Source organism: Hemiscyllium ocellatum, chromosome 7 (assembly GCF_020745735.1).
Source record: "Hemiscyllium ocellatum isolate sHemOce1 chromosome 7, sHemOce1.pat.X.cur, whole genome shotgun sequence".
NCBI classification, from domain to species: Eukaryota; Metazoa; Chordata; class Chondrichthyes; order Orectolobiformes; family Hemiscylliidae; genus Hemiscyllium; species Hemiscyllium ocellatum.
Window position 1 is genome coordinate 39,148,311 of NC_083407.1, and position 18,757 is coordinate 39,167,067.

The 18,757-nt window shown below is 40.4% G+C and overlaps 1 protein-coding gene across 1 annotated transcript in view; it reads left to right on the forward strand.

Annotated features, from left to right (window-relative positions):
- LOC132817408 (DNA replication licensing factor MCM6-like) overlaps window positions 1-14,690 on the forward strand; it is a 37,402-nt gene extending 22,712 nt beyond the window's left edge. The window contains exons 14-17 of the mRNA XM_060827839.1: window positions 1,554-1,692; window positions 6,598-6,753; window positions 12,478-12,617; window positions 13,884-14,690. Of these exons, the coding sequence (XP_060683822.1) occupies window positions 1,554-1,692; window positions 6,598-6,753; window positions 12,478-12,617; window positions 13,884-14,003 (555 nt within the window). The 3' untranslated portion in view covers window positions 14,004-14,690. The remainder of the gene's footprint in view (window positions 1-1,553; window positions 1,693-6,597; window positions 6,754-12,477; window positions 12,618-13,883) is intronic.
- Window positions 14,691-18,757: the final 4,067 nt, after the last annotated feature.

Here is an 18,757-nt window from a genome sequence, read left to right on the forward strand (position 1 = left end):
TGTGCATAAGCGCTAATTCTAACCTCCCTACTTTCCAAGTCTCAAATGACCATTATTTGATCATATCGGAGAGGTATATATATCATTCTTGTCCATATCCTTCAAAATTTCTGTTCTCTAGTTACTATTAATCAGACTAAAACTTCCTGCTGTAGGACCGTACGTCTTAGGAGAAGGCCATTCAGCCAACTGATCCTATTCCATCATTGATAATCTTCAACTCCCTTTCCCTGTAATCTTCGATTCTCTTACTGTTTAAAAATCAGTTTATCTTTAAACATACTTAACTCTGCCTTCTACAATAAAAGAAATCTGTGGATTCACCACCCTCTTCAGTGAAAAAATTCCTTATCTGTGTCTTAAATGTGCGACCCTTTTAGTTTGAGATTATACCCCCAGTCCTACGCTCTCTCCCACAAGGAGAAATAACCTTTTTGCGTCCATCCTGTCAAGTCCCCTAATAATCTTGTATGTTTCATAAGGTTGCCTCTCTTTCTTGTATATTCCAGTCAGTACAAGCACAATCTACTGAACCTCTCCTCATAAGACAGTCCCTCTGAGCCCAGAATCAGCCTAGTGAACTTCCCCTGAACTGCCTCCAAAGCTTGAATTTCTTTCCTTAGATAAGAATCACAGAATTGGACAGTCTTTCCATCTGTGATCTGGCTCGTGCATTTTACGGCTTTAACAAGACTTCCTTATTTTTATGTTCCATTCTTTGTAAAATAAAGGCCAACATTCTATTTAATTCCTCTATTATGAGCTGAACTAGTGTTAGTTTTTTTGTGATCTGTGCAGGGGGACTTCCAAATCCTTCTGTAGCTTTCTGCAATGTTTCTCCATTGGAATTATATTTAGCTCCTCCTCTTCCTTTAAAAAGTTCATAACCTTATATTTTCCCACATTTATATTCCATCTAATAGTTTTTGCACACTCAATTTACCTGACTATATCCCTCTGTATATTCTGTGTAATCCTCACCACTTACCTTCCCATCTATTTTGGTCATCTGCAATCTAAGCTATAGCGCATTCACTTTCCTCATCCAAGTCATTACAATATATTGTAAATAATTGTGGCCAACACTATTATCGTGAGCTATCATAGCCATACTGCCTGACTACCTTTTTAAATAACGCAGACTACCAGTTCAAGTCTTCTACAGAGCTAAGCAGATACCTTTCTCTGATCAATTAGACGGCCAAAATAATAATAGTTAACTACAAATGTTCAAATGATGTACTTGCCTACATTTTTTCAACTACCAGTTTTTTTGAGAACTGCGCTACTTGTGCTTCCTATCTAATAGTCCACCTGAAACCTGGGGAAATCTCTTAATGCTTCTTTTGGCAATTATCTGCTGCTATAGTTGAATGATTTATAAAATTGTCCATTGTAATAATTTGCTGCATTATATCAAAATATGTGAACATTTTTTAAATGATTATTTTTGATTATGTTTAAAGATTGTTGAAGGTATTCTTTAAGCAACATTAATGCAAAGTGCTACCAAAAAAGGAACGTGTGCCAAATTTTTACTTGTGGCTTTATAGGTGCAACCTAAGCATGTAAAGGAAGCTTTCCGGTTACTGAACAAATCAATCATTAGAGTGGAAACTCCAGATGTAAGTTTTGACCAAGATGATGAAGGAAGGGAAGAAATGGAGCAGGAAGTTCATGAAGGAATTGATGGTAAAATGACTTTAATTTCAAGTGTTTAAGTTGACTGCACATGTTGATATTCTATCCTCTACTTTGATCTGTAAGAATTGATTTGGGCTTCTGCTTTCTCTTAAGTTGGTGTGGTAAATGACCTATTCAAATGTTGTCCCTAATTTTCAACTAAGGTAAATACAATATTGATATTATTTTCCTTTTGAAGTTTGTCTTTTCATACACATACGAGGAACAAGTGGTGTTAGCACTGAGTTATTAATCAGGTAATGTTTTGGTGACCTGGGTTTGAATCCTGCCATCACAAATGGTGCAATTTGAATACAATAAAAATGGAACTAAGAGTCTGATCATGATCTTGAAGCCAATGTGGTTCACTTATATTCTTTTAGGGAAGGAAACTGCAATCCAAACCTCCTCTGATCTACATGTTGACTCTGTTCCACTAGCGGGATAGGCCCAGAAGAGCTGGCTGTGCACTTGTATGTGGGCCTCGGGGAGTTGCCCTGGGAGTCCTCAACATTCACACTGGACACCATGAGGTCTTGTGGCACCACGTCCAACATGGACAGGGAACCATCCTGCTGATTGTCACATATTGTTCCCCCTTGATTGAACAACACTTGGAGGAAGTACTGAAGGTGGGATTGGCAAGAATGAAATCTGGGTGGGGGGTTTCAGTTTGCATCATCATGAGTGACTCTGCATCACCACTAATCAAATTCAGTGGTGATGCAGAGACAGTGTTGCGAGACTGGGTCTGTGAGGGAACCAAAAACAAAACCTTGCCTTCGTCCTCACGAATCTGACTGCAACAGATATTTGTCTGTGACTGTATCAGTAAGAGTGACTACCACACAGTCCTCGTAGAGACAACACGCCGCTTTCACTGAGAATGTGCAGTTATGTTGTGTGGCACTATCGCTGTGCTAAATAGGACAGACATTGAACAAATCTAGCACTAGGCATCTACAAGGCACTGCGGGCCATCAGAGGCAGCAGAATTATACTCCAACATAAGCTGCAACCTCATGACCTGGCATATTTCCCCCACTCCACCATTACCGTCAAGCCAGAGATCAACCCTCGGGTTCAACGAAGAGTGCAGCAGGAATGCCAGGAACAGCATCGGACATATCTAAAACCTTAGTGTCGATCTACTGATGTTACAAAACAGGATCCCTTGCATATTAAACAACATAATAAACAATAGGCAAAGCTAAGCGTTTCCGCGACCAATAGCTCAGATCTAATCTCTACAGTTTCGCCGTATCCTGTCATGAATGAATATGGTAATAAAGCAGCTCAGGAAGAGGTGTCTGTTAGATCTCCCCATCATCAATGATGGGGGAGCATAGCACCTTAGTGTAAAGGATAAAGCTGAAGCATTTGCAAAAATCTTCATCTAGAAGTGCCAAGTGGATGATCAATCTCAGCCTCCTCCAGAACCCCCAGGATGCCAGTCTTCTGCTAATTCAGTTTGCTCCACTTGATGTCAAGAAATGGTTGAAGGCACTGGACGTTGCAAAGATTATGGGTCTTGACAACATTCCAGAAATAGGACTGAAAAGGTGTCTTTCAGAATTTACCATACCTCTGTTAGCTACCAATGCTGTAGCTGTACTGGATCAATGTGGAAAATTGCCTAGATGTGTCCTGTATGCACCCAGCTGGAGAAATCCAACCTGCCCAGTTGCCACCTCATCAGCCTAAATTCAACCATCAGTAAAATATTGGAAGATATGGATGATATTATTAACAGTGCTATCATGCAGTACCTGTGTATAGGAATAGGTCGTTCAGTTTCTTGAGCCTGTTGGGCCATACAATAAGATTATAGCTGATCGGCAATCTAATTCCGTATACCTGCCTTTCGTCCATATCTCTTTATATCTTTTGCTTAACAAATTTATCTATCTCAGATTTACAACTAGCAAATGACCTAGCATCAACTGTTTCTTGTGGAAGAAAGTTCCAAATATCTACCACCCTTTTTGTGTAGAAGTGTATCTTAACATCTCTCCTGAATGGTCCAGCCTTAATGGTCAGACTATGCCTCTTAGTTCCAGAATCCCGAACAGCAGAAATAGTTCACATATCTGTAATTATCTGTAATTTTTGCCCCTAATTCTGTGGGGTTCTATCTAAGTTACCAGTCTTTTTTTATATTCCATATGAACAGCATTCATAGAAATTTCCCTGTCCAGTACACCTTTTCAAAAAAAATTCCCTGAGCCTTGTTAGGCATGACCTCCCAGCCATGAATCTGTGCTGACTGTCCCTGATTAACTGAAAATTTCTGAGGGGTTCAGTTAGCCCATCTTCCATGTAGATGTCCAACAATTTCGCCAACAATCTACTCTCTCCAATGCACAGTTTGTGTTTCATCAGGGTCTCTCAACTTCTGACCTTTGTTACAGCATGAAGAAAAGAGCTGAATCTCAGAGGTGAGAGTTACAGCCCTTTACATCAATGCTGCATTTGATGGAGTCTGGCATCAGGGAGCCCTAGCAAACTGGAATCATACCCTGGCACAAAGACGTGAGGAATACTGAGTTAACCCCACCCCACCCTCCCCCCACCCCCCCAAGTTGCCTACGAGGAACCAGTCTGGAGTATGATGGTATAAGACCCTCTTGCCTGGATGACTGCAGCTCTAACAGCAATCGAGAAATTTGACACTATCCAGGACAAAGCCCACAATTGGCATTACACCACAAACATCCACTCCTTTCACCAGTGACACTTGTTAGCAGCTGTGTGTGCCATTTAAAGATGCAGTGGAGCAATTCACCTCATTTCCTTAGACATGACCTTCAAACCCACAAGCACTTCCATTTATCAGATTAAGGGCAGCAGATACTGGGAGTACCACTACCTGCAAATTCTCATCAGCAAAATGTTCAGCACAGAGACTTGTAAATCCATAGCTGTCATTCAGTATAGTGTCAAAATTCTGGAATTCCCTGTCTAACAGCTCTGTGGGTCTACCTACAGCACACAGACAGGTGCATTTAAAGGAGTCAGCACCATACTACTTTCTGTTTTACAATGAGGGACAAGCAATAAATGCTTGCCCAGCCAGTGATGCCCATGTAACATGAATAAGTTCGAAAAATGCTTACAGATTAAATTTTTCAAGACTGATTGGAGGCTCTGCAGAACAGTGGAGTTTTTGTGAGGAGTGGATGAAATTTTGAGTCCTCTCCTCTTGGACCATTTTTCATTTAAAATCATACGTCAATTTCAATTTGATTTTATATGGTTAAGTCGTTATTATAACCTGCAAAGAATTGTTTTGTGGTCACCTTAACCCTTAGTTCAGATTTTGTAGATATTGACTATTGCCAGTGCTCAGCGCAATCCCAAGAAGAGTTTTCAAAATATGCATGTTTTAGAATCAATGAGCCAATTTTGAAGTTTGGGGCAGCAAGTGTAAAGCTATTGTCCATGTGATGGATAATCTCATAGGCCAGGATGTTAGTGATTGTGATAATATTGAATTTATTTTGTTTCAGGGTAATGTCTAGCTGTGGTGTTGTGGATATTTAATTGATGCAGCACCTTTTACAGATAATCAAATTTGACAAAATAAAGAATTTACAGTAAGAGTGACTTATAGCATTATTGGATTGGTTTAACAAAGATCAATCCTTTTTCTCCATTGGATTCTCAGTGGAAAAGTCCTAGTTCAGATGCTTTAAATGGTATGTGTCAAAGAGAGCTAAACAACTTTGAGATATGATTTGGAGATGCCAGTATTGGACTGGGTTGTACAAAGTTAAAAATCACACAACACCAGGTTATAGTCCAGCAGGTTTAATTGGAAGCACATTAGCTTTTGGAGCAACACTCCTTCATCAGGTGATAGTGGAGGGCTCGATCGTAACACAGCATTTATAGCAAACATTTACAGTTTAATGTAACTGAAATTATACATTGAAAAATTGATTGTCTGTTAAGCGTTTCATCTGTTAGAATACAGTGATAGTTTCACTTCTTTCATGTGTAAATCACAAAACCATTTTTTTAAAACGTTGCATTCTCGGTATAGCTGTTAACGATGGTGATAGCTAGACAATATGTTGAAGGTGTTGGCCCCCCGTGTCCTCTGTCTATGCCATGATATATATGTTGGTTCTAATCTAAAATGTCAGATAAAAAAGTTTTACATAAATTCATGCAGTTTTTGAGCAAAGTATAATGTAACTCTGCAAGTACAAATTCACCCCACAAAATATATGTATGCATGTGGGGGTCTGTCTGGGGTGGGGGTTGTGAGTGTGAGAACGTGCGTCTTAAGTCTGTGAGGGGGTGCGTGTGGGAATGTATGTGTCTATAAAAGTGTGTGTGGGTGTCTGTGTGCACGTCTGTGTGTACCTGTGTCCATGTGTATGGGAGAGTGTGTGTGTGTGTGTGTGTAGGAATATCTGTGTGTGTGGTGCAATGGTGACCACCTGTAATGTGACATGAACCCAAGGTCCCAGTTGAGGCCCTCCCTATGGGTACCGAACTTAGCTATCAGCCTCTGCTCGGCCACTTTTCTCTGCTGCCTGTCCCAAAGTCCACCTTGGGGGACGGTCACCTGAAGATCCGAGGCCGAATGTCCTGGACCACTGAAGTGTTCCCCAACTGGGAGGGAACCCTCCTGTCTGTTGATTGTTGTGCGGTGCCCATTCATCCCATAGTCTTTGTTCGGTTTCCCCAATTGAAATAGTCATACAGGCTCAAACTGTGAAGTCCTTTTCCTCATCTTTGGCATAAGATTTGATGAATTGTTGCATGGGCCTTTAAATAATTTGAATGAGTAATGATCATGCCAACCAGTTATTCGTGACTTTGTTTTGTTTTATCATTGCTGAATGCTTACTTAGTGCATATCATATTAGATCCCATTGTTCTAATAAATGGTCTTTCTGCCAGGGACGTCTGATATACCAAATGGCATTAATGGTGTCAATGGCCATTCTGAAGACAGTATCAAGGAAGAAGTACCAAAACATGCAATGAGACTGTCTTTTGTGGAATATCGCAAGATTTCCAATCTTATTGTCATCCATCTCCGGAAGCTAGAGGAAGGTAACAATGCAAGTTGTTCAATTGTTTCATTGTCGAATACAATTTAGAACAGGTAAAAGTTTGCGATGTATGCCACCTGCCACTCAAAATCTCCAATATCTAAAGTATCATAGTTACTTTCTGAGATGCCAATGTTGTCAATCTTGCGCGAGTATAAAAGAGCCAGCTGAAGGTTCAAACATTTTTCTCCTTTTATGTTTATAGTTGAAAAGAGTCAGAAATGGAAGCCAACTTTAAGCTTCTGCAAACTGTAACATCTGTCCAGGAGAGTGCATTGAATGCCAAGGTTTTAGTGTGCTATCAGCAGAGGATATTTACTTTCTCTTTATATCTGGTACATGTGGAGTGTGACCTAATTTTAGAAAGGTAGTAGTTGGGACTGTCATTGTTTACCGTTGTGCAGGATCAACCTTCTCCTTGGAAATTATTTGATGGGGTGAAGACAATGGCTTAAGGTCCAAGAGGTTACTGAAAAGTACCCTGGTCTTGTCCTTACTGTGTAGTCAATAGCCAAACCAGTCCCTTTGGTAGAGCTTGAGTTCTCAACACAGACTGACGGCTCTACCATTTGACTTTCAATGATTGGTTGGTCTAAAAGAAATAATGAGTCTTAACGTGGTAAGCCCAAGTTTTATTCATCAGCACAAACTGTACAAGCTGAAGCAGAAGTAGTTTTACAGTGCTTGTGTATTTAAAAATGAACTCTCCATGAGAAAATGGGACTCTCTTCACAGACCTGTAGATAAAGAGTGGACAGTGATTTTTCAGATATTGTACCATTTAATTATCACTGGGAGAAATTGAAGGTAGCCTATTAAGTTCCCATACCTAAGGTATATAGGGATCAAAGCACCTAATATTCAGGAAATTCAGTAGTCTGGATATAATACAACCAAAGTCCTCTGCTTGCCATGTGGAATCTCAATGGGATTTTAAAGACCTGTACCATCATGTTGTCGAGATGACCAAATTCTGCTGCAGTGAGTATTCCTGCAATCATCGTACCCTCTTAATTTTCCTTCTGGCTGTGCAGGTCTATAAGGTCCATGCACGGCTGCAGCTTCTGGAATCAAGCCACGCAGTTTAGAAAGAATATTGCCAATAACTGAGGCAAGGAGCTGAAATTTCTGTTGGCACCCAATGAGTCCATTAGTTTCAATCCATTTGAGTTAGCTTATAGGCACTGAGGTAAGAGTTCCTCTTAACTAATTAAGGCAGGGTTCTGTAAACAAAAGGACAAATCTTTGAGAAATTAGCTACCATTGTTTTAAGAGCAGCTAACAAAAGTCTGTAATGTTGCCTGAGAAAACCACAAAACCATAAAACTTTACAAACACATGAAACACTGAGCATATGTGCAAATAATGCATGGTGTTATTTAAATTGAAGAAAACTACAAAAAGTGGAAACACAGGGATTTGGGGAGACTTGTGTGCAACACAGTGCTAGCATACAGGTACAGCAGGTAATTATCCAGGTAAATGGAATGTTGGCCCTTATTTCAAAGTGATTGGAAAATAAGACTAGGGAGGTTTTACTGAAACTTTATAAGGTGCAGTAGAGCACTGGAAGACTGTGAGCTGTTTCTGTCCCTATATTGGAAAATTTTATTACATCATGGAGGTAGTTCAGAGAAGGTTACCTCGGATTATCCCTGATATGGAGGGATTTGTCTTATGAGCAAAAGTTAAATAGACTGGACTCTACTTATTGGAAATTAGAATAAAAGGTGATCTCATTGATGCATGTTTTTTAAGGGATTTGACAAGGTAAATGCTAAGATGATGATTCCCCCTCATGGGAGAATCTAGGACCAGAGGGCACAGCCTCAAAATTAAGGGATGCCAATTTAAATGGAGATGAGAATGTCTTCTGAGGGTTCAGTGTCTTTGAAACTCCATACCACAGAAAGCTGAGAGTTCAGAGTCATTGTGTATATTTTAAGGCTGCGATAGATTCTTGATCGGTATCCTAGAATGCAGAAGAAAAGAACAGGCTGTCACAGTAACATGCTGAAGCTGTATCACAGCTGGGAGGAGAATAAACGAGCACAAGTTTGTCAGGCAGGAAAGACAATTTGGGACAAAAGGCATAGGGAAGGTAGGCTGAGGGAGGGCTGGGCAGTTCTCATAAAGACCTTACTGGTGGTTGTTAACCAGTCAACAATCTAATTAAGAAGATTAAAAACCAAACTTTCATTGAGATGCACAGCAATGAGGAGATGACAGGATTGCTCATAGTATTAAAAGATCTCTTTAGGGACCAACCAGGATGCACAACCTAACCCACACAAGATGTGGGTGCAGAGTTTCCTAACCATTCACCCAAATAAAACTAGCATCTTTCTCACTCAGGTCCTGACAAACAGGTGCAAGTGAAAGCAAAATCCAATTAATGTTGGAACTCAGTTAAAGTACAGAGGAACCTTGATATCCAAATTTCGAATTATCCAAAGATGATCTCAAGGTCCCGATAGAAATGTTACATTGAAGAGGTGTTTCAACACCGATTGTGCCTTTTGTTTACTATGATTAAAAATAAACCCTACTCACTGAAATGCTGTCGAGAATGGTCCTGGACTTCGATGGGAGCTCAGGCACCATCTCAAAATGACTGCCCATGTGCGTGCTCTCTCTCTACTCCCCCATGCGCACACACTTTCCCTGGAGTTTGACACAGGGGTGTGCCCTGAACCCCCCCCCCCCCGCTTCCCCAGATAATCTCTCCAAAATTGTCCTGCACAGGGCAGAGGTGGAACTTGTCAAAACGTTGTATTTTGAGACTCACCACCCCAAAGGCAGAGCATTCTTACTGTTAGTGTCCAGTCAGATGGTGAGGAGAGGGGGCGCAGACAGTGGGTGGAGGTGGACGGGGCCTCACAGGGGACATTGTTGGGGGTGGGCAGGGGCTCACGCGCAGTGTACTGCTGCCTATTCTCCTGAACGGGGAGCGGATTTAGCAAGTGTTCGCTGTGTTAATCCCTTTGAACTGATTGGGGGCGGGCGGGGTTGGGAGCTTCGGCAGTGCTGCAGGACCCTTACACACAAGTGTGTATCTGCTCAGAAACAAAGGACCCTGAGACAGAGAGAGGGAGCAAAGCAGGCAGAGTGAAGAAAAAGGAAACTTCCGAAAACTCTGAGCCCCAGAGGAGAGGCATTGAATCAAGTAACCGAATAATCAATTATCTGAACGAATAGTGCCCGCCATCTCGTTCGGATAATAGTTTCCTCTGTATTTGGAATTCCCAAATTTTGCTTGTGCCAAACTTGGTGTTTCAAGCAGGGTCTTCAGAAAGATTAATTCTGTAACTGGGGCATGCTTCTACCCAATTCCTCACATGGAGAGCTGTATTGTCACATTTATAGCTAAAATTGATAGATTAAAGAGATGCTGGTAACATTACCAAGCTAAAGAAATCTCAATCTTTGTCACATTGAACAACCTTTTTCTAATGTGCCATTGTACCATTCAGAATGGAAATATGCTCTGGCCATTTTCTAGAGGCTAATGAAAAAATAGTAGCCAATGTTTCTAACTTTATAGTATCTACTGATGCATAGTTATATAGTGACATTTGAAAGGACCATATAGAGTCGTACAACACTGAAACAGACCCTTTGGTCCAACTTGTATGTGCCAACCAGATATCCTAAACTGATCTAGTCCCATTTTCCAGCATTTAGCCCAGATCCCTCTTGAATCCTTCCTATTCATGTACCCATCCAGATACCATTTTTAAATGGTGTAATTCTACCAACCTCCACTTCCTCCTCTGGCAGCTTGCTGCATACAAAAACACTTGGCGTGAAAAGGTTGCCCCTCAGGCCCCTTTTAAATCTTCCCCTTTTCACCATAGTCCTCTAGTTTGTTACCAACCCTATATTACCTTAAAGTACATGAATGCTGTTAATGCAGTGAGATGATGGTATTCCCTTATTATAGCTCCCCAACCTTGTAGAAAGTTTGAAAAAAAATGATGACCGTTTCATTGGAGTTTTCTTTATAACTCATTCACATTATAGCAAGAAACAGTGTGACAGTTGATTATTTGTCCAGACTTTTTAACTTGGTCCGAAGTACCTATGTACTAAATGCTAAAAAGAATACCTTGTATTGCTTAAAGTGAATGGGTGTGTCTGTGATTATTATTTTTCCTGTGTTTCGACACTATGTAACAAAATGCTTCTATAAAGTTAAGGATATCTGGTTGGCACGTACAAGTTGCATCTAAAGATCTGCTTCCGTGCTGTGCAACTCTACATGTAGTACCTCCAAGTGTTACTATATAACTATGCTTCCAGGGTTGTTGTTGTAAAGAGGTGTATTCTAAATATTACTTTATTATATTCTTGACTTAACCCATGTTCATATTATCTGAACTTTTAGCAAATGACTCTTTGTATAGGGAAAGGGCATGGGTACGACAGCAACACTTTTAGGACTGCAAGGACCAGGGGTCACATGGAGATGTCAAGCCTACATGAGCTTCAGAGGAGGGTGACATGACCCAGTTTGTATGCAGAAAAGATTATTGCATTTCTGACCCAGCCTAAAGATCAATAACATTTTGCTCCCTCAGAACCCCTTCAGAAAAGTGTGAGCTTATAAACTATCAGAGGGCAGAAAGTCAAGGGTGATTTTAATAGTTTTCATAATCATGAGACATTTGGCCAGTAAATGGCAGAAACTGGCCCTTCTTATGAAAGGGTTGAGAACCAGAGGGTGTGGTTTTGCAGAAGACGTAAGTGAGAACACTTTTAAGTAGTCAGTGATCTGGATTTGATATGCATAGTCTGGAGGTATTGTAGAGGCAAATTCACTTGAGGGATTCAAGAGGGCATTAGGTTTCTAAAAATAGAAATACCATGCCGGACTATGCAGCAAGTGTTAGGAATTTGGCATTGAGTCAGATGTTCAGAGGTGGTGTCAACGCAAAGGGCCATGTGGCCCCCTGTACAATTGTGATTCTGTCTGAGAACTTGTCCGCAGTTGCTTATGTGTGTCAGGTTTTTATTGGAAATGTGGATATATGAATAGTCCAACCTGTCGTTCTTTTTGCATCTTTGAGTAAATTTTATGTTTGGCTAAAGCAACCTGCCTGATTTGTTCCTAATACAGTCTGAGACCTATATAATTGGCCATATACTCTGATTAAACAAATATGTCATAACTAATGGGGAAGTGGAACTAGTCAAGGAATTTGTTCATTCCTCCTCAGTTGTTACAGACTAATCTGGATGTTCCCTAGATTAGAGGAGTCTCCTCAGAATAAAACATAGCGCAAAGCAGATAGCTTGCTAAAGCCATATAATATTTAAGTGAACAGTGCTATGATAAATGTGATTTAGTACAAATGAGTGCAGTATTTCAGATATTTGAATAAGCACAGCAGGTAAGTGTAATATAGTTCAAATAAATAATAGCTCCAAGACTGAAATTCACAAAGATTTGGAATATGATCTTCTAGATAATATAGTGAGGGTAGAAAGTCATTCAAAAGCAACTTTTACACGATAGATTTGTTGGGTTCATTGGAAAGATTGAGTCAAATGGGCTGAAATACCTCACTTTCTGGTATTTGCATATTATCTGTACTATTAAATGCTTTGACTTCAGTTCACCTTGGATGACAAATGAGTGGGGATTTAACTCCAGAAAAATAAAACATTTTAAGTAAATTCTGTTTGTAAATCATGAACTTGGTTTGTCTGTTCTTACCTGCAGAAGATGAAGATGCTTCCCCAAAGAAGAGTGAACTCGTTAACTGGTATTTAAAAGAAATTGAATCTGAAATTGAATCGGAAGAAGAACTAATTAACAAAAAGAAATTAATTGAGAAAGTTATTTACAGGCTTATTCATTATGTAAGTAGGAACTATGTCTCCATTCTGATATAGAGTCAGAGATATACAGCATAGAAACAAACCCTTCAGTCCAACTTGTCCATGCCAACCAGATATCCCAACCCAATCTACTCCCACCTGCCAGCACCTGCCCAAATCCCTCCAAACCTTTCCTATTCTTGTGCCCATTCAGATGCCTTTTAAATGTTGCAATTGTACGAGCCTCCACCACTTCCTCTGGCAGCCCATTCCATACACGTACCACTTTCTGCATGAAAAAGTTGCGCCTTAGGCCTTTTTTTTTATGTCTTTCCCCTCTCACCCTAAACCTATGCCCTCTAGTTCTGGACACCCCCATGCCATTGTCTATTTATCCTATCCATGCCCGCTCATGATTTTATAAACCTTTATTCCTCCCATAGTCCAAAGATGTGCAGGCCAGATGAATTGACCATGTTAAAATGCCCATAGTGTTAGGTGCATTAGTCAGAGGGGGAATAGGTTGCTCTTCAGAGGGTCTGGGCCAAAGGCCTGTTTCCACATTGTAGGGAATCTAATCTAACCTAATAAGGTCACTCCTCAGCCTCCAACACTCCAGGAAAACAGCTCCAGCCTATTCAGCATCTCTCTATAGCTCCAATCCTGCAACCTTGGCAACATCCTTGTAAATCTTTCTAAACCCTTTCACGTTTCACAACCTCTTCCCAATAGGAAGGAAACCAGAATTGCATACAGTATTCCAAAAAGTGGCCTAACCAATGTCCTGTACAGACGCAACATGACCTCTCAACTCCATATGTTCAATTACCTTAATGTGTTTATTAAACCCATTCTGTGAGTGGTAACTACTGCTTGAAAATGGTTACAACTTGTAATTGAACTTCTTGCCAGGTATTACTCAGTTTAGTTTATTTCTTATGTTTCTGGGTTACCATTTGTAAGACATCTATTCTTTCTTGTTTGTTTGCTGTCTTGACTTGAACGTCTGTTCAAATATTCTTTCTGTTGAAGTGAAAATTGCTAGTTAAGTATCTGTCAGATAAGTATCAGCAATAAACCTCTGCAAAATGCTGGTCATGGGAAACCAAGTCAACAGAGGCAGGCCAGATTCATTTTATTCCAAGTGAGGTGATGTATTTGTTTACCAGGCATAGTTTTGCAACATGCTGCTGAAAATCATGGAAACAGTGCAATCCATAAACATAGCAACAATGAAGAATTAATTATTTTGAGTAAATACTGCACAATGCTCTTTTGAGGTAACTTTATATTGTAATTTCTTGATAGGACCATATCTTGATTGAACTGAAACAGACTGGTCTGAAAAGCCGAAAAGGAGAAGGTGATGAAGTTTTGGAGCAGGATCCCTACTTGGTTGTTAATCCCAATTATGCTTTGGAAGATTAGGTGTTGCAATCTACGCTAGACAAATGTGGAGTCTGTTACTTATAAAAATATTGCTAAAATAGGCAACTCTCTAAAATACAGGCATGGAACGAGTTTTGATATCATCTAATTCTCTATCAGAATGGAATTGTTTTTGGGTTTTAGCTCTGAACAGGTTACTGAAGTGCTAATCAAGGATAAAGCAATGGTACCTGAAACTTTTGAAAACTATGTTAAGGACCTTTTTTGTTTGTTTCTTTGAAGTCCAAAGGTATTTTGGCTTGAATGATGTAAGGAAATTATAATATGTACTTTAAAGTTTTTTAAATAGTTTAAAATGCACAGATGTTTCCTAACCATGTCTTTCTACACGTTACCAGTTACAATTTATGATTCCAGATTAATAAGAAACAAAGGTATTTTGGATCATATGGGTGGATAATTTGCATGCATTACAACTAGATTACAATGGTTGCATTATGTTCTTTTTAAAATGCTACAGCCTAGAGAAAGTTGTAATTTAATCCCAACTTGAGCTAAAGATTTTATGGGAACTTATTTTGGAGGTATTTGCAAGACTGAGCAAAATCTGTCGACCATGAGACTAACTTGAAGATAGCTATGTGTCTGAGGCAATGTTGTAAATATATTTCACGTAGATTATTACCCTGAAACTGGTGTAATGGCTTCATTAAAATATAAAGGAAATTATGTTTTTCCAGTGTCATCATACTAACTTTGGATTTCTGTCTATATATGTTTCTGTTTCAGCTGTCACTGTGTATGTTCAGTCCTAACACGTACTATTGCTGGAGAGTGAAACTGTGTTTAATCACTCGAACCCTTGTACAGATATTAATTATTAGCTCAACTACGTTACAGTGAGGGCATGAAAATGAGTTACAATTTTTTTGAAAGATGTGAATGTGATCTATCTCCAGATAAATCTAGGTTAATTAGATGAGTACCAGGCACAGGCACATTACAAACTATTTGATTTGGACATTTTTATGGGATGATGAGCTCTTGTTAAATTTCACATAATAGATTGTAAAAATCAGGTTCTTGTTTAACAACTTCCTTTCTCCAAAGGTGCTCCAGGGCAATGGTTTGAAGTTGAGAGGAAGTGTTTGTATCTAGTTGTTCTCTGCAATTTACTTATAATTCCCACTGCAAGTTAAGGTACAAGAATTGAATTTAGCATGCAGTCATTATACATCAAATTGTTATTTGTGGAGTGCATGTTGTGCTTTTGTTAAATGCTGTACTTGATGAATAATATTTCAATAACAAGCATACTGATGAGCACGGACTTCACACATGGACATAAGGAAGGAAGAATTGGAGGGAAAATATGTTGGGAGAAAACATCTGAGTTTGTTCCAAACAAGAATTGGTAAGCAGGACAAAACGGAACACTTAGCCAGGAGAATAAAAGCCAGTTAAATCACTTGAGTCTTTTAGTATTTCCCTTCAATGCAGTTTAGTCTATGGCATTTTTAACTTTATTTTGAGTATTACTGATGAGGTTCAAGTTTATGGCTCATTGTTGTCATCCCAACTGAAGTTATTACTGATTATATCAGATCCTGGCCTGTTTTTTTGATGTTTTAACAAGGTGGTCTCACTGAAACACAAGCATACAAAATCACAAACTTGGTTTTAACAATAAAATAGTTTATTCAGCAAGATAAGTGAAGGTCAAGTAGGATAAAACTACTTAGCATACATCTAAAGATTCTCAAACAATATAATACTGTTGATTCAAAAAGCAACCCTTTGCAGTACTGTCTGCAAGAGAGCCTTTTGTCACCTTTCTCGGCATAATTTAACTGTGATTTCAATCCGTCTCAAGAATTTGATAGTGGTTTGCTGATGCCTTTAATACAAAGTTTTTAATTTTTTTTCCTTAACTTCAAACAGTTGCTTCAACATTTACTAAACACTACTATTCCCTTTCTCGGAGAAAGTACTTTGCATGATCAGCTTCAAGTTCGATGCAGAATTGTCCCAGCCTGAGAGTAAAACAAGATTTCTCTCCAAACTGATGTTCTCCCCTAAAATGCAACATCCGCAATCTACTAACTGAATCCTGTTTATCAGGTCAGAGACTAGGAATCTTGAGTGAGTAACGTCTCCTGATTTCTTCATAACCTGGATGAGTGCAGCTCCAACAACCATGAAGAAGGTTGATACCATCCATGGCAAAGCAGCACCTTTAACTGTCACTGAATCCACAAATGTTAAGTCTTCCTACCAGTGTGCGGCATCTGCAAGATGTACTGCAGAAAATTATATAGGCTCATTTCACAAGACTTTCAAAGACCATGATCGCTACCATCTAGAAGGGCAAATGCAGATACATGGAAACACTAATCTCCTTTCAAGTCACTCACCATCCAGACTTGGCAATATATTGCTGTTCTCTCTGTTGGATTAAAATCCTGGGACAAGTGAGAGTACACACATCAAATGAATGCGGTTCAAGAAAGCAATTTGCCACCACTTCACAGGTAACCAGGGATGGGCAATGAATACAGGACCAAGCAGCCCACCCACATTCAATGATTGAGTACACAAATGGTGAAGGAACAGCAATATAATTCAAAATCAGGATGATGAGAAATTTGGAGAATATGTTGCTAATGGTGTTCTCATGTATGGTACATTCTAGATAGGCAATGGCTCTGTCTGGTTTGGGTGGGGTTGCTAAGGGTTTGACAAGCAGCTGCAGTGCAACTTGTACATGGAGCAAATGCTGCTAATCTACATTGGTGATACCAGGAGATGATGAGAGAAGTGCTAAACAAGGAGTATGCTTTGCTGAGTAATGAACTTTGGAACTGGATTCTCAGCAATTGGGAGTATTGTATCACAATTTGGATATTGGAAGGCTGGACAGAATACTGAATAGCCTGGATAGAGTGGTTATTAGGATGATGTTTCCATTGGTAGGTAAGATGAGGATCCATGGGCATAGCCTTACAATGAAGGGAAAACCTTTTAGAATGGGGATAAGAAGAAACTTCTTCAGCCAGAGGGTGGTGAATCTATGGAATTCACTGCCACAGCAGGCTGTGGAGGCCAGGTCATTGCGTATATTTAAGACTGAGTTAGGCCCTTGATCGTCAAGGGTTACTGGGAGAAAGCAGGAGAATGGGGTTGAGAAACTTAGCAGCGATGATTGAATGGCCAGACAGACTCAATGAGCTGAATTCTACTTAGTTTAATAGTCATCTTGAAAAATTTATATGTTGCCACTTACAGTTCCATCTTAGGTACAAAGGTGCCTAGGGACAGCTTCTTTATTTACAAGATCTTAGAAAATAAAGAAACAGTTTATGCAGCTGAAGTAAAAATTCTGAACCACAGTCTTCCAACTCAGACCACACTGGCACCTAGTCTTCACTTCACACCAGGCTTCCTTTTTAGGATCATGAGGCTAGAAGATCACTTCAGATTGCCATGGCAGGAAGCTGCTACAATAGGTGGGGAGGCCACTGTGCTAAGCCAGTAGGTCTGTCACATCATGTGGGAAGGCCACCATGTTGGGAGATTACGGCACCTCATTGGAGGTTTGCCAGTCATCAGAAGCTGGGAATGATTGGATGCTGTGTGAGGAGGAGGAAAAAACACTAAGAGGACTAAATGAGAGGAAGAATGGGCAGAGCTGATGAGCATTGTCCTCTGCTGCAAACTTAATCATAACAGACACCTTGTGCCTTCTAGATGGTGGAGAGGCTTCGCAGAGTCATAGGATAGGTTATTTAATGTAGACTTCCAAACCTTTGACCTGCTTTTGTAGCCACAATATGTGTTATGATGGATCCAGTTTTACTTTCCCCTTTCTGGTGCCTAAAACAAGTTCTGCTTAGGTTAGAATTGAATTGAATTTATTGTCATGTGTACTGAGGCACCGTGAAAAGCTTTGTCTTGTGAGCAAAACAGGCAGATAACAGAGATAAGTAGCATAAGTCCCTGTTTAAATAATAGGTAAACAGCGGCAAAAACAAAAACATAGGTGCAGGCGAATGTTAAGAGTTGGTGAATCCATTCAGTATTCTTATAGCAATAGGGTAGAAACTTATGAAACTGACAGGTGTGTGCGTGTGTTCAGGAGGTTGAACAGTTCATCAACTTTACTAACACCTTCCATCCCGACCTGAAATTCACCTGGACTGTCTCAGACTCCTCCCTCCCCTTCCTAGACCTTTCCATCTCTATCTCGGGCGACCGACTCAACACAGACATCTATTATAAACCGACTGACGCCCACAGCTACCTGGACTACACCTCCTCCCACCCTGCCCCCTGCAAAAACGCCATCCCATATTCCCAATTCCTTCGTCTCCGCCGCATCTGCTCCCAGGAGGACCAGTTCCAACACCGCACAGCCCAGATGGCCTCCTTCTTCAAGAACCGCAGATTCCCCCCCAGACGTGATCGACGATGCCCTCCACCGCCTCTCCTCCACTTCCCGCTCCTCCGCCCTTGAGCCCCGCTCCTCCAACCGCCACCAAGACAGAACCCCACTGGTTCTCACCTACCACCCCACCAACCTCCGCATACAACGGATCATCCGCCGTCATTTCCGCCACCTCCAAATGGACCCCACCACCAAGGATATATTTCCCTCCCCTCCCCTATCAGCGTTCCGCAAGGACCACTCCCTTCGTGACTCCCTCGTCAGATCCACACCCCCCACCAACCCAACCTCCACCCCCGGCACCTTCCCCTGCAACCGCAGGAAATGTAAAACTTGCGCCCACACCTCC